Source organism: Ctenopharyngodon idella, chromosome 19 (genome assembly GCF_019924925.1).
Source record: "Ctenopharyngodon idella isolate HZGC_01 chromosome 19, HZGC01, whole genome shotgun sequence".
NCBI classification, from domain to species: Eukaryota; Metazoa; Chordata; class Actinopteri; order Cypriniformes; family Xenocyprididae; genus Ctenopharyngodon; species Ctenopharyngodon idella.
This window is the reverse complement of record NC_067238.1, coordinates 7,913,486-7,935,662: the sequence shown is the minus strand read 5'-3', so window position 1 is coordinate 7,935,662 and position 22,177 is coordinate 7,913,486. Positions and strand designations below refer to the sequence as shown.

Genomic DNA, 22,177 nt, shown 5'->3' with positions numbered 1-22,177 from the left:
TGTGTGTGTGTATGTAAGAACATATTCGACCACATGAATTACACTATGAAAGCAATCCGGGCAAATGCATTTTCAACTACCTCTGGAAGTGGTCGAAAGTGGACAAGCTCAAAACATTTTAGACCCCGTTTACACCCGTATTTAGCATCATCCACTTGTGATCCGATCGACCAAAACAGAATTTTAAAGGGTTAGTTCACTCAAAAATGAAAATTCTGTCATTAATTACTCACCCATGTCATTCCAAACCCGTAAGACTTTCGTTCATTTTCAGAACGTAAATGAAGATCTTTTTGATAAAATCTGAGAGCTTTCTGAGTGGTTTAGTCCAATTCTTTTGAAGAGACTCGATCGCTAAGTACGATAAACAGATTTAATTTAGGCTTTTACTCACATATAAATACTGATCAGCGAACGTAAACAGAAGCTGAACCGAACTTCAATGATGTGTGAGAACAAACCTCTTGCGGAAGCTCAAACGTGCTACGTAACACACAAGAATGAACCTCTTTGGTTACACTGCACTTTTGAGCTTCCGCAATTGCGTAGGCTGTCTGTGTAGGGACCGAAAACTCTCAGATTACTGAGTGTGGATATGTTTTTGGTCATCTACAGATTTTTCTATCAGTTCCTGTTAGCCAATGAGAGGACAGTTGCAAAGGAGATCCGGGACGAGTATGTGGACACCATGAGCAAAATCTACTTCAGTTACTTCAAGTCATACAGCGGCAGACTGCTGAAAGTCCAGGTGATAGGCATGGAAGTGCACTACAGTTCACAGTCTAAAAGACAAAGAGCTTTCTAAAATTGCCAGCTTTGATCTGATTGGCCTATTTTACATAATTTCTGGGAGTCAGCACATACAGGTTTATAGCTCATGAGATTAAGTCAGGTGTCCCGGCAAGTTCCATCACAATGAGAACTTTTGACGTCACTTTTTTGAGAGAGTTTAGAAGTTTTGATTGAGAAATGAGACTCAAGATTTCCTCCACATGCACATGTATAATCTACTTTTTTCTTAGAGTTATGTCTGATTTAACATTTACTCACCACTAAAGCTTGTGTAAAAAAGCAAACTGTGGCTGATCACTTAATGTATTGCTTAAAGAATCGCTTCCTGTCTAACTGGGTGGTTTTTGGAGAGGGTGCAGAGCCATAGGTGGAGTATAACCTCCAGCTCCCCCTCTCTGGAGCTCCAGCTCCCCCTCTCTCGACCTACTGTGAGCATGTTGGGTGGAGCTGCATCCTCCAACCACACCCTAATTCTACCCATAACCCTATCTCTCCACCCATTAAACAGGTTAAGCTCCACCCTTGAGGTCCAGAGAGGTGGAGCTGGAGGTCATTTGGCTCTGCAGTGAGCACCACTTGGGTTTTTGGCCAAAATAAGCTTTATCTACTCAGAAGTTTGACTACATGAGAGTGTGACATCACCAATCCACTCTAACGTTTAGTTTTGGTCCTGGATGCTCATTGGTTGATCAGGATTTTCGTTATGTGAAAATACATGATATACTAACGGCTTTATTTTTTTTAAAGCTTTATTTACATTCAGATTTTTATATTAATACAAATTAAAAGTTTAATATTAGTTTCTGAAATATAATTTCTTATGCGTAATGCATTAAGGATATAATATAATATATAGTTTATATAACAAATATCATACATAATTAGCAACAACAGCTGGGCAATTTTGTCTATAACATTTTCACTGTTAAACTGCTTTAATTTGGAGCAAGCGATTCAGACTTTATTGCTTCATATATACAGTTGCAAGAAAAAGTATGTGAACCACTTGCAGAATCTGTGAAAATGTTAATAATTTTAACAAAATAAGGGAGATAATACAAAATGCATGTTATTTTTTATTTAGTATTATCCTGAGTAAGATATTTTACATAAAAGATGTTTACATATAATCCACAAGACAAAGAAAATAGCTGAATTTATTAAAATAACCCCATTCATAAGTATGTGAACCATTGATTCTTAATACTATGTGTCATTACCTGGATGATCTACGACTGTTTTTTTGTTTTGTGATGGTTGTTCATGAGTCCCTTGTTTGTCCTGAGCAGTTAAACTGAGCTCTGTTCTTCAGAAAAAATCTCCAGGTCCTGCAGATTCTTCAGTTTTCCAGCATTTTTGCATATTTGAACCCTTTACAGCAGTGACTGAATGATTTTGAGATCCATCTTTTCACACTGAGGACAACTGAGGGACTCAAACACAACTTTTAAAAAAGGTTCAAACATTCACTGATGCTCCAGAAAAAAACATGATGCATTAATAGATGGGGGGTGAAAACATTTGGAATTTGAAGATCAAGGTAAATTGTATTTAATTTGTCTTCCGGGAAACATGCAAGTATTTTCTGTTGCTTCCGAAGGGCAGTACTAAATGAAAAAAAATGATATTCAAGCGAAATAAGAAAAATTTGGACCTCTTCATCCATTGAACAAAAGTTTTCACCCCCCGACTCTTAATGCATCGTGTTTCCTTCTGAAGCATCAGTGAATGTTTGAACCTTTTTTAATAGTTGTGTTTGAGTCCCTCAGTTGTCCTCCATGTGAAAAGATGGATCTCAAAATCATTCAGTCACTGTTGTAAAGGGTTCAAATATGCAAAAGATGGTGGAAAACTGAAGAATTTTTGGGACCTGGAGATTTTTTTCTGAAGAACAGAGCTCAGTTTAACTGCTCAGAATAAACAAGTGACTCATGAACAACCATCACACAACAAAAAAACAATCGTAGATCATCCAGGTAACCACACACAGTATTAAGAATCAATGGTTCACAAACTTTTGAACTGAGTCATTTTAATAAATTCAACTATTTTTTTGTCTTATGGATTATATGTAAACATCTTTTATGTAAAATATCTTACTCAGGACAGTACTAAATAAAAAATAACATGCATTTTGTATGATCTCTCTTATTTTGTTAAAATTTTGCACATTTTCACAGATTCTGCAAGTGGTTCACATACTTTTTCTTGCAACTGTAACCGTCACTTTACTCACTGCCGATTGGTCCAGTTTTGGTTTGCAATATCTTACCCAGTATAAAATCTGCTCTGGAGCAGGTTATCTGTGTAGCGTAATTTATCATGTCAAAGAACAGCACTAAAACCAATCCACCTTCTTTAGCCTGAAAATACAGTTTTCTCAATCTAAACTCAAATTTACCACTGAACCTGGCTTCATGGAACAGGTCACAGAAGATCACTGCAGAGCACTCATACCAAAGCCATTGTTAACCTTAGTTCTAATAAATTTGCTGTTAAAAATGTAATATAAATATTAGTGTTGGCACAATACTGGAATTTCCAACTTCGATACGATACCTTGAAAAATATCGATATTCAATACCATTTCCAATACCACGGGGAAAACTGCTATATCTACCGCCTTACAGATAATTTATTATCTCATATTTTTTTTGATAAATTGGGTAATTTTTTGTAATAGCTTACACACAGCACAGGGAGACTTTATTTGAATTGTTGAACGACATTTACAAAAAAAAAAAAAAGACAAGTAAACAGTCAGTGAGTCTAACAGTATATTCAGGTAAGAAATACTACAGAAATAAAAAGTAATCAAATGTAAAATAACACTGGATAGTTTAAATTGTAAAAATTAAATACAGATTACAATTAAACTTACAATAAAAGTTATAAAAATTTTCTCTTTGTCTTTTGTTCTTTAATTAACATCTTTAATTAAGATGGCAGCAGGTTTATTAGGCTGCTGTCACTTTAAGAGCTTATGCATGGATCCAATATATCGTTACACAACATGCATATTCTCTCAACTATTTATGTTTCAGAAATTACTGTATTTACCTGAATACTCTGAAAAACGGGCATTTTGACATAATTTTGTATGTATTTGACCGTTTACAATAAGCGAAGAAAGAGAAGTCAATTTGGTACTCGCAAGCTGTTTGAGAGGCAGCTTTATGAGAGCTCTACTTATTTAGATCATTGGAGATGTGAGCGCGAAACCTGCGGGAATGACTAAAATTATGCGCTATACAAAAATATTCAACCAGATTGAATGAGACGAGTGAATGAGGAGGGTGTGTGTCAACTCGCTGTTGGAGAGGAAAAAGAGTGAGAATGCGCAGCTGATATTGGTGTATCGTTACAGCAGAAACGTGATATTGGATAGGGGTTTCAGATATTTCAGTATCGATACATATCAAAATATCGATATTTTGGACAACACTAATAAATATAATGTATAAAAGCAAAGACACACTCAAGACTGTGCTATATTGTGCTTGGCATGAACCTAATCCTTACTGCTAAAATGTATTTCTCAATTTGTCTTGTTTTCATTCTTTCTCTCTCTTCTCTTTCTTTTGCCAGTATGAAGACGTTGCAGACAAGGATGATCTGATGGGAGTAGAGGACACAGCCAAAAAAGATATCCTTTAAACTGATGTCTAATCACAATCACATAGAATTAGCAAATTCAAGTCAATAAACATACTTGCTTTTGAGTTTGTTAGGGAATGGCATTTGTTTTCTGTACCATTGTAATGTGGTTGATTTCTTTAACTACTTTGCAGGTTTTTTCTCCAAGCCTTCTCTCAAGAGTAGGAACACTATTTTTACTCTTGGCCAGAGGGGAGAAGTACTGAGCCCTGCAGAGCTGGAGGGGCCCATACTGATCCCACACGCCGCTCAAAGAGGAGACTCCAGAGTGAGACACAAGTGCTTTATACCACATTTTGTAGTTAATGCTGCAAATACTTGATTTCAACAAACCTAATCCTAAGAATTAAACTTTAGCAAGCTCTTCCAGCATTGTCTGTGCTATGGACATGAATAATACTTCAGATTGATGCACTATTACTTTTCTTAGCTATCTGGCATAAGATACAACAACAACAACTAAAAAAATGGTAATGAGCAATCCCACCAGGATTTCATGGGACTTTTTTCAGATTTTTTCCCAGGCTAAAATAACTGAATTTGCTGTGGCTTTTCTAAGAAATTGTGGCAATATCTGCAGCATTTGTATTGTTTTACAGTGAAAACCCACCAATAATAATGATGCACTTTTACAAAAATTTACAAAATTGTAAACATGTTGATGCATAATTTCTATTTTTGTTACATTTATTACTATAGCAGTATACTTTCTTACTTCTCTTTCTGTCTCTGTCAGTACCCGTATGAAACTCTCTTCCGCAGTCAGCACTATGCTTTGTTGGATAATGGCTGTCGAGAGTTCCTCTTCTTGTCTGACTTCTTCATGGTGGCGGGAAATTCTGCGTTGGATTTGTTCAACAGCATTATGGGAAAAACGCTCAGCATGTTTCTGGTACAGTCAAACTCTCAGTATCAGTATCTTTGAAGGAAAAACATTATATTGTATTATATTTTTTTGAATAGTTTGTGAAAATTGAGCTGCTTTTTTTATTAGACATTCTCCCATTCCATTTGTTTTTTGTTGTTTTTTTCTCTTTTCTTTATCTGTAGAAGAATCTATCAACATACTTGTCAGACTGCTATGACAGTATTGCCGTGTTTCTCTGCATTCACATCATTCTGCGCTTCAGAGCCATCACGGCCAAGAGGAACATCCCTGCGCTTGACAAGTCAGTCCCTCTGTCATTGCAAACATACAAAATCACTAACACAGACCTGTAAAGAGGACAATTGTCATTCTGTCTAGTAATGCAACATTCACAATCCGAACAGTTTTTAACAGGACATTATCGTCATCCAATCTGTATGCTAAATCGATGTTATTATGGGCTAAGCACCGAAGGTGCTTGGCACCTGTTGTAGTGCTGGGTGGTTTGACCGAAAATCTGTATCACGTTTTTTTTAAAGATTCTGGCGGTTTCATGGTATGTCACTTTTTTTTTTTCTTCCCTGGACCTTTATTTTGGCATATTTTACTGTCAGGAGTACAGGGAATATATAAGCTATATAAACATTGTAAGGACAAATAAAAATGTATTTAAAAAATGTAATCAAATCAGTTCATAAAGCTAACAATTTAGTTAAAATGTAATCAAATGAATTTACTTAATTAAATTAATATTAATAAGTAGGCTACATTTTATTGTGCAATTTCTGTCATTTCAATGAAGACCTTTGAGTTTGTGTTTTAATAAACAGTGTTATTATTATTATTATTATTATTATTATTATTATTATTTCTGTTAATCGAAATACATTCTATTGTACAATAGTAATATTTCAAGTTTGCTGAACTTTTATTTTGACAGGGTCGTGAAGACCTTTGACTTCCTGTGTATATGATACGACAAATGTCGTTAGTTTTATCAAATTAAACAGTGAAATGTTCATAAAGTGACTCTAAGAGCAGCTCTGCAGATGAAGTTCATGTATAGTGAGTGAGACAGCAGACACTGAAATCATTGCGAGCGTGACACGTGCTTCAGTATGTGTAGTAGTAGACGAAAATGCGGCGCTCATTCATACAGACTTCAGATTTCAATAGCAGGCTTTTTCAGCTTTAATATTCACAGACACTAGTCCGTATATCCATATCTGATTCATTGTACAGCCCTACTTTTGATTTATTCATCCAAAAATTGCCAAATTCTGGCAAGTTCTATTTGTGACTGGATTCTGTGATTTCATACGTTTTCTGTATCGCGGAAATCATATGGCTCTACATGGTATTTGCAGTAATAAAGAGAGTTAGTTTTGTGAGTTATTTATTGTTGTGTAATAAAGTTGTTTCCATTAGTGTAAGAAGGGTGTGCAGTAAATAGAAGTCCGCTCTCTATATCCTCTCCATTGCGCTCCATGGCCATTGAATAGATACAGCAGCTGTTTCAGCTGTGCACCTGGTATGGCGGTTTTTGAAAAATTCATATCAGTCTTGAAATTGAAACCGGTATACCATATGAACCGGTATACCGCCCAGCACTAACATGTTGTATCCATTAGTGTTGTTATCATTGTTCTTCCTTCTTTTTCTACTCTTGAAATCTGTGGCAGCCTATAGTACCATATTGTAAAAAGTTGTGAAATTTGGCACATGGATGGAGGAAAGTCTGAATGTTAACCACTGCAATTTTGGAGTCTCTAACTCAATCCCTCTAGTGCCACCAACAGTCCAAATTTTTACACGTTTATGATAATAAATTTTGAGCCGTGAAACCCCATTCACACTGCCAGCGACTTTGTATGTCACTAGTCTCTGTACTATAAAGATGCTTGTTGGCGTTCCTAGTGCTGGCGCTCTAATGTTATTGGTGAACAGCACGTCTGGCCATATCTTTAGAAAATGCAATCACATGATATATATATTGTAAAACTAAGATATCATTCTAATTTGACTAGTAATTAGACTTAAAAGAATTAAAACTAGCATTCTGCTGTTGGAGAGTGTTGTGATATAAACTATAGCAGTGCTCAGTGCATTAAATCATTAACCAGATTAACAATCGATCAATCAGTGAATTAAACTCTTGTACTGCCAAAAATTGGTAAAACATCATTTGAATTTGACAAATAATCAATTTTCTTGTCCCTAATAATCAAAATTATGCAGGGGATGCTAAACTTGTCACTGCATCATATAATTAACAACACAAACTATCAATATATGAATCAAACTCACTAAGACTGCCAACAGTTTATTTTCCACCCATCATTTTATTATATCCATGTATGTGGTTACAGTCAAATCATATAACAGTAAAATCGCTCAGGAACTCTGTCCTTTTTTGCTTGCACTTGAGACAGTCTTCACTCCCATTGGTTGTTGCTCATGAAATTTGTGCTCATCTGCATAAGGTTAAACATGTCTGGGGCCGTATTCACAAAACATTTTATCTTACCACTAAGAGTTCTCCTAAATGGCAGTAAACGTTCTTAGTTAAGAGTTTTCTCTTAACCTATTCACAAAGCTGCTGAGACAAACTTTTACTAAGGAATAGAGAGAAGTCTTAAGCTAAGAGTAAGGGCGGGGTTGACCTCGTTGCTATGGATGATGTCAACATGCTTACTAACTATGCCCACAGTGATTAGTTGATGGGGGAGGAGTCTCTGTCAGTGATTTAATCATAGAAATATTGTAGAATGAGGTATCATGTTCCATATTCAAATAAAGGTTTTAAAATAAAAAATACTCTTAGAGCCAAAATTTAGGAGTCCTAAATTTAGGACTGACACACCCATTATTTTTAAGAGTTTGTCCTAAATCGGCAAGTTAGCAGCTACTTTTAGCTTTAAGATGTTTTGTGAATACGGCCCCTGAACTTTTGGCGCATGACTTGCATTACTTGACACGCCTACATTCTGTCACCAGAATCGACTGTCCTCCATTGAAAATGAATAGGATCATGCCAAAGAGTATGCCAAAATGAACGTAAGCCTATATCTCCACAATGCCTTAGCGTATTCTGATCAAACTTGATGTGTGTTATGACAACCATGACCTAGGTTACCTGCACAGTTTTGGTGCAGTGCCACCTAGTGGTCAGGAGATATGAAAAATGGCTATTTTTGCTTACAGGTGCTGGTCATATAATTAGAATATCATCAAAAAGTTGATTTATTTCACTAATTCCATTCAAAAAGTGAAACTTCTATATTATATTCATTCATTACACACAGACTGATATATTTCAAATGTTTATTTCTTTTAATTTTGATGATTATAACTGACAACTATGGAAAATCCCAAATTCAGTATCTCAGAAAATTAGAATATTACTTAAGACCAATACAAAGAAAGGATTTTTAGAAATCTTGGCCAACTGAAATGTATGAACATGGAAAGTATGAGCATGTACAGCACTCAATACTTAGTTGGGGCTCCTTTTGCCTGAATTACTGCAGCAATGCGGCGTGGCATGGAGTCGATCAGTCTGTGGCACTGCTCAGGTGTTATAAGAGCCCAGGTTGCTCTGATAGTGGCCTTCAGCTCTTCTGCATTGTTGGGTCTGGCATATCGCATCTTCCTCTTCACAATACCCCATAGATTTTCTATGAGGTTAAGGTCAGGCGAGTTTGCTGGCCAATTAAGAACAGGGATACCATGGTCCTTAAACCAGGTACTGGTAGCTTTGGCACTGTGTGCAGGTGCCAAGTCCTGTTTACAAAATGAAATCTGCATCTCCATAAAGTTGGTCAGCAGCAGGAAGCATGAAGTGCTCTAAAACTTCCTGGTATACGGCTGCGTTGACCTTGGACCTCAGAAAACACAGTGGACCAACACCAGCAGATGACATGGCACCCCAAACCATCACTGACTGTGGAAACTTTACACTGGACCTCAAGCAACGTGGATTGTGTGCCTCTCCTCTCTTCCTCCAGACTCTGGGACCCTGATTTCCAAAGGAAATGCAAAATTTACTTTCATCAGAGAACATAACTTTGGACCACTCAGCAGCAGTCCAGTCCTTTTTGTCTTTAGCCCAGGCGAGACGCTTCTGACGCTGTCTGTTGTTCAAGAGTGGCTTGACACAAGGAATGCGACAGCTGAAACCCATGTCTTGCATACGTCTGTGCGTAGTGGTTCTTGAAGCACTGACTCCAGCTGCAGTCCACTCTTTGTGAATCACCCCCACATTTTTGAATAGGTTTTGTTTCACAATCCTCTCCAGGGTGCGGTTATCCCTATTGCTTGTACACTTTTTTTCTACCACATCTTTTCCTTCCCTTCGCCTCTCTATTAATGTGCTTGGACACAGAGCTCTGTGAACAGCCAGCCTCTTTTGCAATGACCTTTTGTGTCTTGCCCTCCTTGTGCAAGGTGTCAATGGTCGTCTTTTGGACAACTGTCAAGTCAGCAGTCTTCCCCATGATTGTGTAGCCTACAGAACTAGACTGAGAGACCATTTAAAGGCCTTTGCAGGTGTTTTGCGTTAATTAGCTGATTAGAGTGTGGCACCAGGTGTCTTCAATATTGAACCTTTGCACAATATTCTAATTTTCTGAGATACTGAATTTGGGATTTTCCTTAGTTGTCAGTTATAATCATCAAAATTAAAAGAAATAAACATTTGAAATATATCAGTCTGTGTGTAATGAATGAATATAATATACAAGTTTCACTTTTTGAATGGAATTAGCGAAATAAATCAACGTTGTGATGATATTCTAATTATATGACCAGCACCTGTATAACTTAAGAACGGTTTGTCTACAAATCACAACACACCAAAAATTGGTCTCTTTAGATTTGGTATAGCATACTGAGTAAAATGATATCCAATTTTCCCATATCAGCAATTTTGGGCATCAGCCATTTTTAATTTTGTTGTAAAATACTATATTTTACAAATGCATTGGCTTATTGTTACGAAACTGGGTGTCATCGGCACCATACCCTGAAGGTACTCAAAAAGCTTCAGGGCTGTACCACCTTGTGGCCAAGAATTATAATGAAATTTTTAAAAAATATAATATAATTTTGCCTATTGTAATGAAACTGGTCTTAATAGATACCTTGGGTCATGCCAAGAACATAGATACCAGTTTTGTCATAGTCGGCCAAACTTCCTGTCTATCATTTTGATTTTCTTCAAAAACCTACTTTTTCAAACTCCTCATAGACCGTTGCTCCGATTTACAAGGAAATTAAATCAGATCATCCCCAGACCATACCTACAGAAAAAATTGGTATTCATGTCAATTAGTTAAACCATTCTAGATTAACATGAGAACAAATATGACGAACAAGGCAAAAAGGACGTGATGTTATATCTCCGTAACACTTTAGCGTATTCTGACTAAATTTGGTGTGTTATGACAACCATGACCTGAGGGTACCTGTACAGATTTGGCACAGTGCCAAGAGAGATATGAGATATCAAGAGATATGATTTTTTTTTTTTTTTTTTTTTTTTTTTGCTTATAAACTCTCAAGAGTTTGACCAAAAATCATGAGACTGGTCTCTTTAGATTAGTTGCAGCATGCGTGTTGTAATGAAACGGGTCCTAATAGATTCCCTGGGTCATGCTGAGGGCATAGATACCAATTTTGCCATAGTCGGATTTGAAACAAATTTGATGTCATAATGCCAAACTGCATCTCAGGCTGTATCTCTGGAAAGATTTGACATATTGACACCAAACTTTATTTACTCAACATTGACCACACCAGATCAGTTTGTTGTCAGTGCCACCTATTGGTTAAAACTAATAAGCAATTATATTACGTTACAAGTGATTATATATGTCTTTACTCATTTTTGCAGTTGTTCTGATGCTTGCTGCCTTGATTTTTACCTCCTCATTCTGCCTCTGTGTTGCTTGGCCCCTTTAATTGCTGCTCGCAGCTAATTTTGATCTTATTTTTTAACATTTTTTAACTTCAAGTCACCTTTACTTATATAGCAGTGTCAATGTTGCAAGCTATAAAGCAGCTCTGCAGAAAACAGTGGTGTCAGCATCCAGCTCAATTCAGTTCAAGTTTTTGTTCTCCAATAGTCCAAAAAATTAAGAGTCAGATTGTATTCACAAATTATTTCAATAAACCAAATGTAAAAAATCATTAACTTTAGCACAAGATAATTATTATTTAATAATTATTTTAAAATATGTAAATAAAACAAAAGCAATAAGCAGAAATTAGCAGGTGTTGTGTGTGTGTGTGTGTGTGTGTGCATGTGCACGTTCATGCGAAAGTGTGTGTGTGCGTGTGCGTGTGTAAGTCTCACCTCTTCATATCTGCTTCTGTTCAGCATTTGTGGCTGATTTTGTTTGCCAAATTTTATACAAATGCTCTGTTGCAGTCACACCTGTGTGTTTTTGTGTGTGAGTAAGCATATTTTTTCCCACATTGCATTTGTGTTTTAGTACCTGGCCTTCATATCTTTGTGAACATTTTCAGATTTATGCCAAATTTATTGATTTTATTGAAAAATGAAAAATAAAAAACTACATATTTTTTTTATATAATTTAATTTTTTATATAATATTTATTTTCAATATGGGGTCCAAATGGACCATGAGTGTGACTTTTTCAACCCATTCTCACTCTATGTGTCCTATGAATGTTGCATGTCCAAGACTTTTGCAGACTTTTAGTCGAGACCTTTTCACTATACAGACATAAAAAGTGTCCTTTAGCATCTATATTGAAACCCTGACGTGTTTCTCATTGCAATTACAAAATATTTGGTTTGGCTTTTTTTGAATCAATGTCACATGCTTCAGTATGCTGACTTTTTAATGAGAATTTTGTGACTGGTAATAAATATATTTAAACCCTGCCCCCCCTTTCTTACAGTTGACTGCTAACTCACATTCTGTTCTGCCTCATTTTTTGAGTGCCGCATCCACATAATAAAATCCAGTCAACAACTTTTTTTTTCTTTTTTGATAATCTGCTTCACTCTGATGTACATCACAATAAAGAAGAAATGATCAGTCGCTACTTCCATTTCATCACTACTTTAAATGATGAGGAGAAACAAGGTGGTGGGATCTGGAAATTTGATCTCCAGATCACCCACACACCTCTCTGCTCCTCAGCATTACCTGCCAAGTCAAGTCAAGAGTTTCATGACACTTGTGTGTTTTCTTTATAAATGGCTTTTGTTTTTGTATGTGTATTGTGCAGGTACTGGGAGGCTGTGCTAGAATTGTTGTGGCCGAGATTTGAGCTCATTTTGGAGATGAACATCCAGAGCATTCGAAACACTGACCCTCAGAAACTAGGTGTACTGGACACCAGACCACACTATGTATGAAGCCTCATACACAAACACATGCTGAAATGCCACACTCAAAAAAAAAAAAGGGGTTTCCAAAGGTTTTTTGGTAGTGCAAGCATTTTGTACATTCACAACTAGACCACTTCAATTATTTTTATTATTAAACAACTGCTTTGTTCATCTTGCCCATGCTGTCTTTAGATTTGAAAATGAAACAACAATTGTTCCATTTTAATCATTTTTATTTTTATTTCCTACCATATATTTATTAAATGTATTGATATATGAAACTGCATCTCAGTAAAAACTGAGAAAGTTATAATTTTTTTTTTTTTTTTTTTAAATTAATGGCTCCCTCAGGAAAACAGAAAAAAGTTATCTTCATACGTTCCACAATATTTTTCAGGAAAACTTTATGATTGAGCTGCATTCACTGAGTAGTGTACAATTGCCTTCTAAAAACGATGCTCAATTTTATAAAAAAAATATATATATATTTTTAGAGACTTACATGTACTGTGTTCTGTCCATGTACAGTATGAAATGAATGCACATTTACGTATATGTGGCTTAAATAATCTGTTTTTGCTTCTTGTTTGTGTAGATCACACGCCGGTATGCTGAATTCTCCTCTGCTATTGTCAGCATAAATCAAACCTTTCCCAACGAGAGGACCAACACACTACTCGGACAGCTGCAGGTGAGCAGAACAGAAACCCCTCTTTCCTCGAACGGTGAAGTGGCTCATATTGAAATGTGACATAAATATGATTTCCAGATTGAGGTGGAGAATTTTGTGCTGAAAATGGCAGCTGAGTTTCCTTCTAGACGAGACCAGCTCATCTTCCTCATCAACAACTATGACATGATGCTTGGTGTGCTCATGGTGAGGTTAATCACACACCACACCACGGTCCATTTATTAACGGTTAGGACTCATTACCAGAATGCATGATGATATGTTTTGTGTGTGTGTTATAAAGGAGAGAGCAGCTGATGACAGTAAAGAGGTTGAGGGCTTTCAGCAGCTCCTACTGGCAAGAACACAGGTACATTCTGGGATACTAAGTACCGGTTCAGACTGGCAGCTGTTTTGAAGTAGGATATTGCTTTCCTTATTGTAATGTGAGTAACCATTGTGTTTTGATGTGTAATTTTATAGGAGTTTATAGAGGAGATTCTTTCATCTCCGTTTGGAGGGATGATTGCATTTGTGAAGGAGAGTGAGGCACTAATAGAGAAAGGGCAACTTGAAAAACTCAAAAATGATGAAGGTCAGTGCTGGAGCTGCCTTGTTTTCACTGTTAAGGTTTAAATCGCACTGCTTTATTTTTTATCTTTTATCATGTGATTCATTCATCACCCAAAAATTCCTTCATTATGTACTCACTCTTATGTTGTTCCAAACCTATGTCTTTGTCATCTTTGTGACACAAATGAAGATATTTTTTACGTTCTCTCATCATTTTTGTCCATCCAAAGTCCATGTCACAAAATTTTTCAAGCTTAAAAAAGTACATAAATACGTGGTTAAAGTAATCCATCAAGTGTTCTGAACAGACATGATCATTTTATATGACGAACAGATTTAATTTAGGCTTTTATTCACATATAAACCTTGATTATCGCACATGCATAGATGATTTGATGAGTTCATCAGATATGATAAACAAAAGCTCACACTTGCTTGACAAACCAATAAGGTTTGTTCTCAAGCATGTATGGTTGAGCCATGTCTTTATGTACTTTTCGAAGCTTGAAAATTTGGGTTGTGTGGTAGTGATGCACGGATCGCTGTAACATTCCAATTAATTGCAGGTGGTTCACGGGTGGATGAGATAAATCATTAATGTGTTCATTTTAATAAAAACACAGATCTCCCGTTTCACAGTAACACAACAAACGTGTGTCACTCTTATACTTTTGTTTTCATCAACAACGTACACTATATTGCCAAAAGTTTTGGGACGCCTGCCTTTACATGCACATGAACTTTAATGACATCCCATTCTTAATCTGTAGGGTTTAATATGTTGGCCCACCCTTTGCAGCTATTACAGCCTCAACTCTTCTGGGAAGGCTTTCCACAAGGTTTAGGAGTGTGTTTATGGGAATTTTTTACCATTCTTCTAGAAGCGCATTTGTGAGGTCAGGCAGTGATGTTGGCGAGAAGACCTGGCTCGCAGTCTCCACTCTAATTCATCCCAAAGGTGTTCTATCGGGTTGAGGTCAGGACTCTGTGCAGGCCAGTCAAGTTCCTCCACACCAAACTCGCTCATCCATGTCTTTATGGACCTTGCTTTGTGCACTGGTGCGCAGTCATGTTGGAACAGGAAGGGGCCATCCCCAAACTGTTCCCACAAAGTTGGGAGCATGAAATTGTCAAAAATGTCTTGGTATGCTGAAGCATTAAGAGTTCCTTTCACTGGAACTAAGGGGCCAAGCCCAACCCCTGAAAAACAACCCCACACCATAATCCCCCCTCCACCAAACTTTACACTTGGCACAATGAAGTCAGGCAAGTACTGTTCTCCTGGCAAACCCGGACTCGTCCATCGGATTGCCAGATAGATAAGCATGATTTGTCACTCCAGAGAACACGTCTCCACTGCTCTAGAGTCCAGTGGCGGCGTGCTTTACACTGCATCCGACGCTTTGCATTGCACTTGGTGATGTAAGGCTTGGATGCAGCCGCTCGGCCATGGAAACCCATTCCATGAAGCTCTCTACGCACTGTTCTTGAGCTAATCTGAAGGCCACAGGAAGTTTGGAGGTCTGTAGCTATTGACTCTGCAGAAAGTTGGCGACTTCTGCGCACTGTGCGTCTCAGCATGCACTGACCCAGCTCTGTGATTTTACGTGGCCTACCACTTCGTGGCTGAGTTGCTGTTGTTCACAATTGCTTCCACTTTGTTATGATACCACTAACAGTTGACCGTGGAATATTTAGTAGTGAGGAAATTTCACGAATGTACTTATTGCACAGGTGGCAACCTATCACGGTACCACGCTTGAATTCACTGAGCTCCTGAGAGCCACCCATTCTTTCACAAATGTTTGTAGAAACAGTCTGCATGCCTAGGTGCTTGATTTTATACACCTGTGGCCATGGAAGTAATTGGAACACCTGAATTCAGTGATTTGGAGGGGTGTCCTAATACTTTTGGCAATATAGTGTATAGTGTCTCTTCAGGGAAACCAATCAAGTAAAATATATGCCTAGAGCACCTCCTAGTGGTCATTATATAAAACACAAAGGAAAAAACCCACATGAGATTTTGCTTAATAACTTAACAGCTTTAACTAAAAATATACAAAAGATCAACAGAAATTATTCTGATAAGTTTTTTTTCCAACATAATGATGGAAAAATAATGTTGAAAACTTAATTTTTTGTCAGGCACTAATTTGCAAGCTCGTTTAGCTAGTTTTGGGGTCCACTTGTTTAAAGGATTAGTTCAATTTAAAAGGAAAATTACCCCAAGCTTTACTCACCCTCAAGCCATCCTAAGTGTCAGTTAAGCTTTTTTCGTAAGCTGAATACGGAAGGCATAGGATGTAGTGTAAGCGTTTTGAACTGCGAGAGGCGTTACAGTTTATTCGTAAGTTGAATACAGAAGGTGGTCTGGCGGAAGCTAGATATTTTACTTGTTAAATATGGATATTTTTCTTACACAAACACATTGCTTCCCTTCAGAAGGCCTTTAATAACCCCTCGGAGCCGTGTGTAGTACTTTTATAATGGATGGATGCACTTTCTTGAGCTTCATACTCGTTGGTCCCGTTCACTGCCATTATGAAGCTTGGATGCCTCAGGATATTTATTAATATAACTCTGATTGTGTTTATCAGATAGAATAAAGTCATATACACCTAGGATGGCTAGAGGGGGAGTAAAGCTTGGGGTAATTTTCATTTTAAAGTGAACTAATCCTTTAAGCAGCAATGGAAGCAAGAGAGAGAAATTTCCAAAAAGGATAATTAAAAACGAAACAAGAGGGAGGGAAGAAAAATACTGTGTGGGAGCGTTGAAGTAGTTAGTGAAGTAGTTAACCAGGACCATGTGATATGTAACGGCTGTGAAACACTGTAGCCCATATGACAATAAACTAATAAAGCCTATATCCAGCCTTTGCTTGGGCTGAACTTCTTGTGTGTGTGTTCAGAAAGTTGCGGTGATGGAAACCGTGACATCAAACAAGCCTCTGTTTAGGCTATTGAAATGTAATTTTGCCAAAGAACTTTTACCTTAAATAAATTTTCATTTAAAAGCAGCCTACTTCAGTGTAGTATGTTACCATATCATCCCGATTAACTCTGAATATAAAAATAATTGTAATGTGATGATCAGGTGCGGATATCTAAATCAGAGTAAATCATAGATTCAGGTCGGTGGCGGGTGAATGATGTATTTTTAATAGCGGATTCACATTTCTTTTGTGTGGACTTTAAATGGATGGACAAAAATTATGAGAGCATATTAAAAATATAATTTGTGTTCCAAAGATGAATAGAAGTATTATGGATTTGAAATGACATGAGAGTGAATAAACAATGACAGAGTTTTCATTTTTGTGCAAACTATCCCTTTAAAAATTAATTTAACCATTTTTTCCATAGTTTGAAAATGTCTCAGGTTAGAACTAACCATGGTTCCCTGAGAAGGGGAACTCTACACTGAATCTCTACACTCTGTCTTGAATGGATGCTATGGGGACGCCATCAGCGTATCCGGTGTCTGAAGCACGTGTGAAAACACTCCAATCTGATTGGTTGGCGACAGTCCGTGACATCATTAGCGGAGCTCCCGGAAGTATGACACATGCTATCAACTTTTTTTTATCTGAAGGAGATGTGCAAGCAGACCCAATAGCATGGCAACAAGACAGTCTCTCGTTCCCCTTCTTTTTCATCCCCTTCACGTCGTAGCATTCCCTAAACCATTATCTCTCACAAAAATAGAAGATCCCTTAGCTTCTATGCCTCTATAGAAGGGGAAGCCTGGCCTTAATGGAAACTTCCTTCCTCCCCAGTGGGCTACTTTAGCCCCAAAGGCAGAGCTCTATGGAAAAATGGCCAGGCTGTGACAGCCTTTCCTCACCTGACACAGCTTTTAGGAAACACCTGCCACAGAGCTAGATCTGTGGTGCTGCGCAGTTCAGCAACCATTTCACGGGACTGTCCCTGGCTCTTATCCAAGTTTTATTTAGCAGATCTGCCTGGTAGGCTTGAAGCACCACCATGGGACCTGGGACACGTAGGCACACACTTCCTAAAATGCTTGCTAGGATTTTCTATGATCCCGTCTTCACCATGCGCTGACGAAACAAATGGCACCTAAAGACAAAAAAACTGATGACATGTCCCCTCTTACACTTCCGGGCGGTCGATAATGATGTCACGGACTGTTGTCAAGCAATCAGATTGGAGTGTTTTCACACATGCTTCAGACGCCGGATATGTGATGGAGTCTCCATAGCATCCATCCAAGATGCAGTGTAGAGTTTCCATTCGAAAGATATAGCAAGTATCTCAAAGTTTGCTGCATCAGACCCAAAAGGGCCTAGATACTTTTTTTTAAGCTAAGGTGTGTAATTTCTGCATTGCCATCATCATTAAATCCAATTGCCCCCTTTATTTCAATAATTTTACATATATTTTGTCAAATAGAAATATTTTTTTACTCTTTAGTATAAATTTATTTTTTTCTTGTTTGACTGGTTGTAACTGGTGTATGTTTTCTGTTCAAATGCTGTTTAGTGTTGTCATCCTAGTAGAGATTCTCATTGTCAGATAAATTACAAAGAATTATGTCATCACCTCATCACTAATTAAATCATCTCATTATTACAATTTAAAAGTAGCTTCACCAACACTGTTTAAAACTAACACTACAAGTCAAATGTTTCTTTTGTTGTTGTTGTTGTTCTTTTTGTTCTCGTGGTTTTGAAAGAAATTAATACTTTTCTTTAGCTAGGATGAATTAAATTAAATTAAATTAAATTTAAATAAAAATGACAGTAAATACATTATAATGTTACCAAAGATTCCTGTTTCAAATAAATGCTGTTCATCAGAAAAATCCTGAAAAAAAAAAAAAAAAAAAAAAAAAAAAACATGTCCACACTTCTACAGTTTAAGCAACACAACCATTTCAACTAATACAAATAAGAATAAAGGTTTCTTAAAATCAGAATATTAGACTGATTTCTGAAGGATCGTGTGACACTGAAGACTGGCTGCTGAAAATTCAGCTTTACCATCACAAAAAGAAGACATTTAAAATATATTAAAATAGCAAACAATTATTTTAAATGATATTAAAGTCACAATATGTAAAATTTTTAGATTAAAATATCCAAAAAACACTAGAACAATGTTATATATTTTGTTAAATTATCCCAAACATTTTCAACAATGTTTAAATCCAGAAAATTCAGCAGTTTAAACCAGTGTAACGGACCGTGTCATTGCCTCACCTGTCAGTGACTTCATATCCTCGTTATCCGCGATTTCCATTTTTACTTTTGTAGAAACCATGGATTCACCAAGGACACTTTAATATATTATGTGTTTTATTAGACAGGTGAGCAACTGTTTGGATACATTTATCAACAGAAAATGAATCATTGTTATATAGCTCAACACAGTCTTATTGTTTGAAACGCTTGTTTTATTGATCTACCACGAGTACCATGTTTTTACCATGCCTCAAGAAACCACACCATATTGTCAAGAAGCTAACATTTTTAAATTTATTGCATGTCATTTAGCAACATAAGTCATCCAGCTTTTATTAATATATTTTAATATCGATCTAGATTACTGCATAGTGCAACAAGTCTATCATACCAGCCACCGAGCGAACACAGAGTAATGTTAAAACCTAACTCAACATTAGCTCATCCATGAACATGGTTTCTGCCCGAGTCCGTCGGATTCCCTTCCCATCGGCTGTGGAAGTGAAGACGACTACTCCCGTGAATCCACGCTTATTCACTGAGTCATCAAGCTACGCCTTTGATTTGAATAAGCGACCTCTATTGGTGAAAATAACATATTGTGCCTTTATTATTTTACCATATTTTCAATCAAATAAAGGCAGTTTTGGTGAACAGACTTCTTTCAAAACTTAAAAAAAAAATCATCCTGTTCCCAAATTTATGAAACATATTACAATGTTTCCATCAAAGGATGCTCCCAGAAACACCCACAGAGGTCTGGGTGTCCATTGACCCACAAATCTGAATCGTTTTAAGAATCTGTCTGCCTATATCTGTTTGTCAGCTCGTATCACTCAGTTGGTGAGGGGTTTCTCCAGCACATGGAAGCAGTCTGTGGAGGCCCTGAGTCAGGATGTGATGCGTTCATTCACCAACTTTAAAAATGGAACCAGCATAATTCAGGTACAACCCCATGAGATGAGTCTCCTGACCATTTGTGTAACAATGAAGTTATTACTTTTATTTATTTAAATGTGTTATGAATTCTTGTTTGGTTGTGTTCACTAGGGAGCATTGACCCAGCTCATCCAGTACTATCATGGTTTCCATAAGGTCCTCTCCCAGCCAACATTCCGCAGTCTGGCAGTGCGCTCTGAGCTCATAAACCTCCATCATCTGATGGTGGAAGTCAAGAAACACAAACCAAACTTTTGAACTCACACATAAGTCATCAGCACTTATTGGCCACAAGACTGTCAGGAATCATTTGCTTTAGTTGCAAAAAAAACATTCTTTGGGAGTACCTACGAACATACACATTCATAAAACAAGATATATTTTCCTGATAAGCAAACTGTGTTAAAATGAAGACTAGAAAATCTGAATTGGATGATGATTTGTCTTCTGTCACTGGCAGAAGTTTTTAACTTGTTAACTTGTTTAAGCAAAACAATAATGCAAACTTTTTTCCTAAACAGGTAAATATATCTTGTCCTAAAGATTTTCTGGAAAACACGGCAGAGATATTAAAAGTATGATATTTTGCAGTTTACAGCTAAAGCTAGAACATGAGTTTTAAAGGCTGATTTTCAGTAGATTGTGATAATATAAACAATCATCTAGTATATTGAGCACTAATCTAATTATTTGGTCAGTCTGTTGTTTTAAAGTTTGCTGATAATTTGATTTGTTTTTGTGTTCACTATTTAAATGCATTATTGGCCTGACAACAGATATAAAAATGTCTTTTGGTTTTCTCTGAAAAGTTCTTTATGTATTATTATCATATTGCCAAACAAAGGCATTCAATGTCTCAAAATAAAAGATATTAGATCAAAAGTCTCTGAAAATGTTCCCATCATCTTGTCAATCTGTTAAAATGAAGAAAGAAAAAAAAACAAAAAAAAAAAAAACAAGGCTACACAAGACAAAGGGAACATTTTGTTGTGGGTATTTAAAACCATAATCATGACTAAATGTAGTTAGCTTGACTACATTGGACTTTAAAGTATTTTATATTATTATTTTAAAATGTTTCCTGGGGTGCACTTATAATGTTAGTATGATTCTTACATCAAAAATTGTCATAATTTAACTGTGAGACTTCAGTGTAAACGCCCACTGCTGTGATTGGCTAACATATTTGCATATGGAAATAGCTAAGTATTACATGTGGAATTCTCTCAAACGTTTAGCATGTTTTTACTGTTACGGTTCCCAAGGCTTACTAATTGTGAAAAGTGTTGATTATAGCATTTTATTTAGATTGTGGCAAGAAAGGTTGCAGTGATGAGCTTGTAGCTGATTACATACAGTACATGTTGAGTGCATGAATTCAGTAATCTTGTCATTGTAACTCAATTTCTGCACACTAACAAATGCTTTCATCATAACTAACAGTGCAAACACAATGTAAATAAGAGATTTTTTGATTCTAATGGGAGTTTTGGCGAGAGTCCAGAACACTCGTGCTGTTTGATTGACAGTTCCAGGGATTTTAAAGGGAGTGTTCTTTGATCGCTTTCTATGTATAATTTAATCACAGTTTAATAACATATTATTTTCATCCTACTAAGAGAAACAATGTGAAGTTGACCGTTTAGTCACTGGTTTGATTTGCTGACAATAAACAATTTTGAGACAAAAACATCTGACTGTAGGCCTACATGAATCATTACATATCATAAATCACTGGTCACTGGTGATTTTGGTTAGACATGTACACATAATCTGTACGTATCAAACGATCTGTAACAAGGCAATAGTGACACAGTAAAAACTTTTTTTACTCACATAAGCATGTTGCGCCGTTCCTGTCGGATCCTACATAGAAGGCACAGCATTATATTTTAATTTCAGGCTCTCTGCAAATCCAATGCAGCTACTGTGTTTTTCCACAGTAGCTTCATTGGATTTGCAGAGAGCCTGAAATTAAAAAATAATGCTGTGCCTTCTATGTAGGATAGAAGCATCGTAACTTTGCAGATGTTGTTCATGCTCAAACAGCAACATTACACACTAACTAAAGTTAAAAAAGTAAAATCATAATCAAGGACCCCTTTA

At 36.7% G+C, this 22,177-nt stretch overlaps 1 protein-coding gene across 1 annotated transcript in view; it reads left to right on the top strand.

Moving 5' to 3' along the window:
- Positions 1-21,768, top strand: part of vps52 (VPS52 subunit of GARP complex) — a 31,958-nt gene extending 10,190 nt beyond the window's left edge. The window contains exons 9-20 of the mRNA XM_051872841.1: positions 616-748; positions 4,381-4,438; positions 4,584-4,717; positions 5,186-5,341; positions 5,500-5,618; positions 12,578-12,701; positions 13,276-13,371; positions 13,450-13,557; positions 13,655-13,720; positions 13,834-13,945; positions 19,959-20,077; positions 20,183-21,768. Of these exons, the coding sequence (XP_051728801.1) occupies positions 616-748; positions 4,381-4,438; positions 4,584-4,717; positions 5,186-5,341; positions 5,500-5,618; positions 12,578-12,701; positions 13,276-13,371; positions 13,450-13,557; positions 13,655-13,720; positions 13,834-13,945; positions 19,959-20,077; positions 20,183-20,329 (1,372 nt within the window). The 3' untranslated portion in view covers positions 20,330-21,768. The remainder of the gene's footprint in view (positions 1-615; positions 749-4,380; positions 4,439-4,583; positions 4,718-5,185; positions 5,342-5,499; positions 5,619-12,577; positions 12,702-13,275; positions 13,372-13,449; positions 13,558-13,654; positions 13,721-13,833; positions 13,946-19,958; positions 20,078-20,182) is intronic.
- Positions 21,769-22,177: the final 409 nt, after the last annotated feature.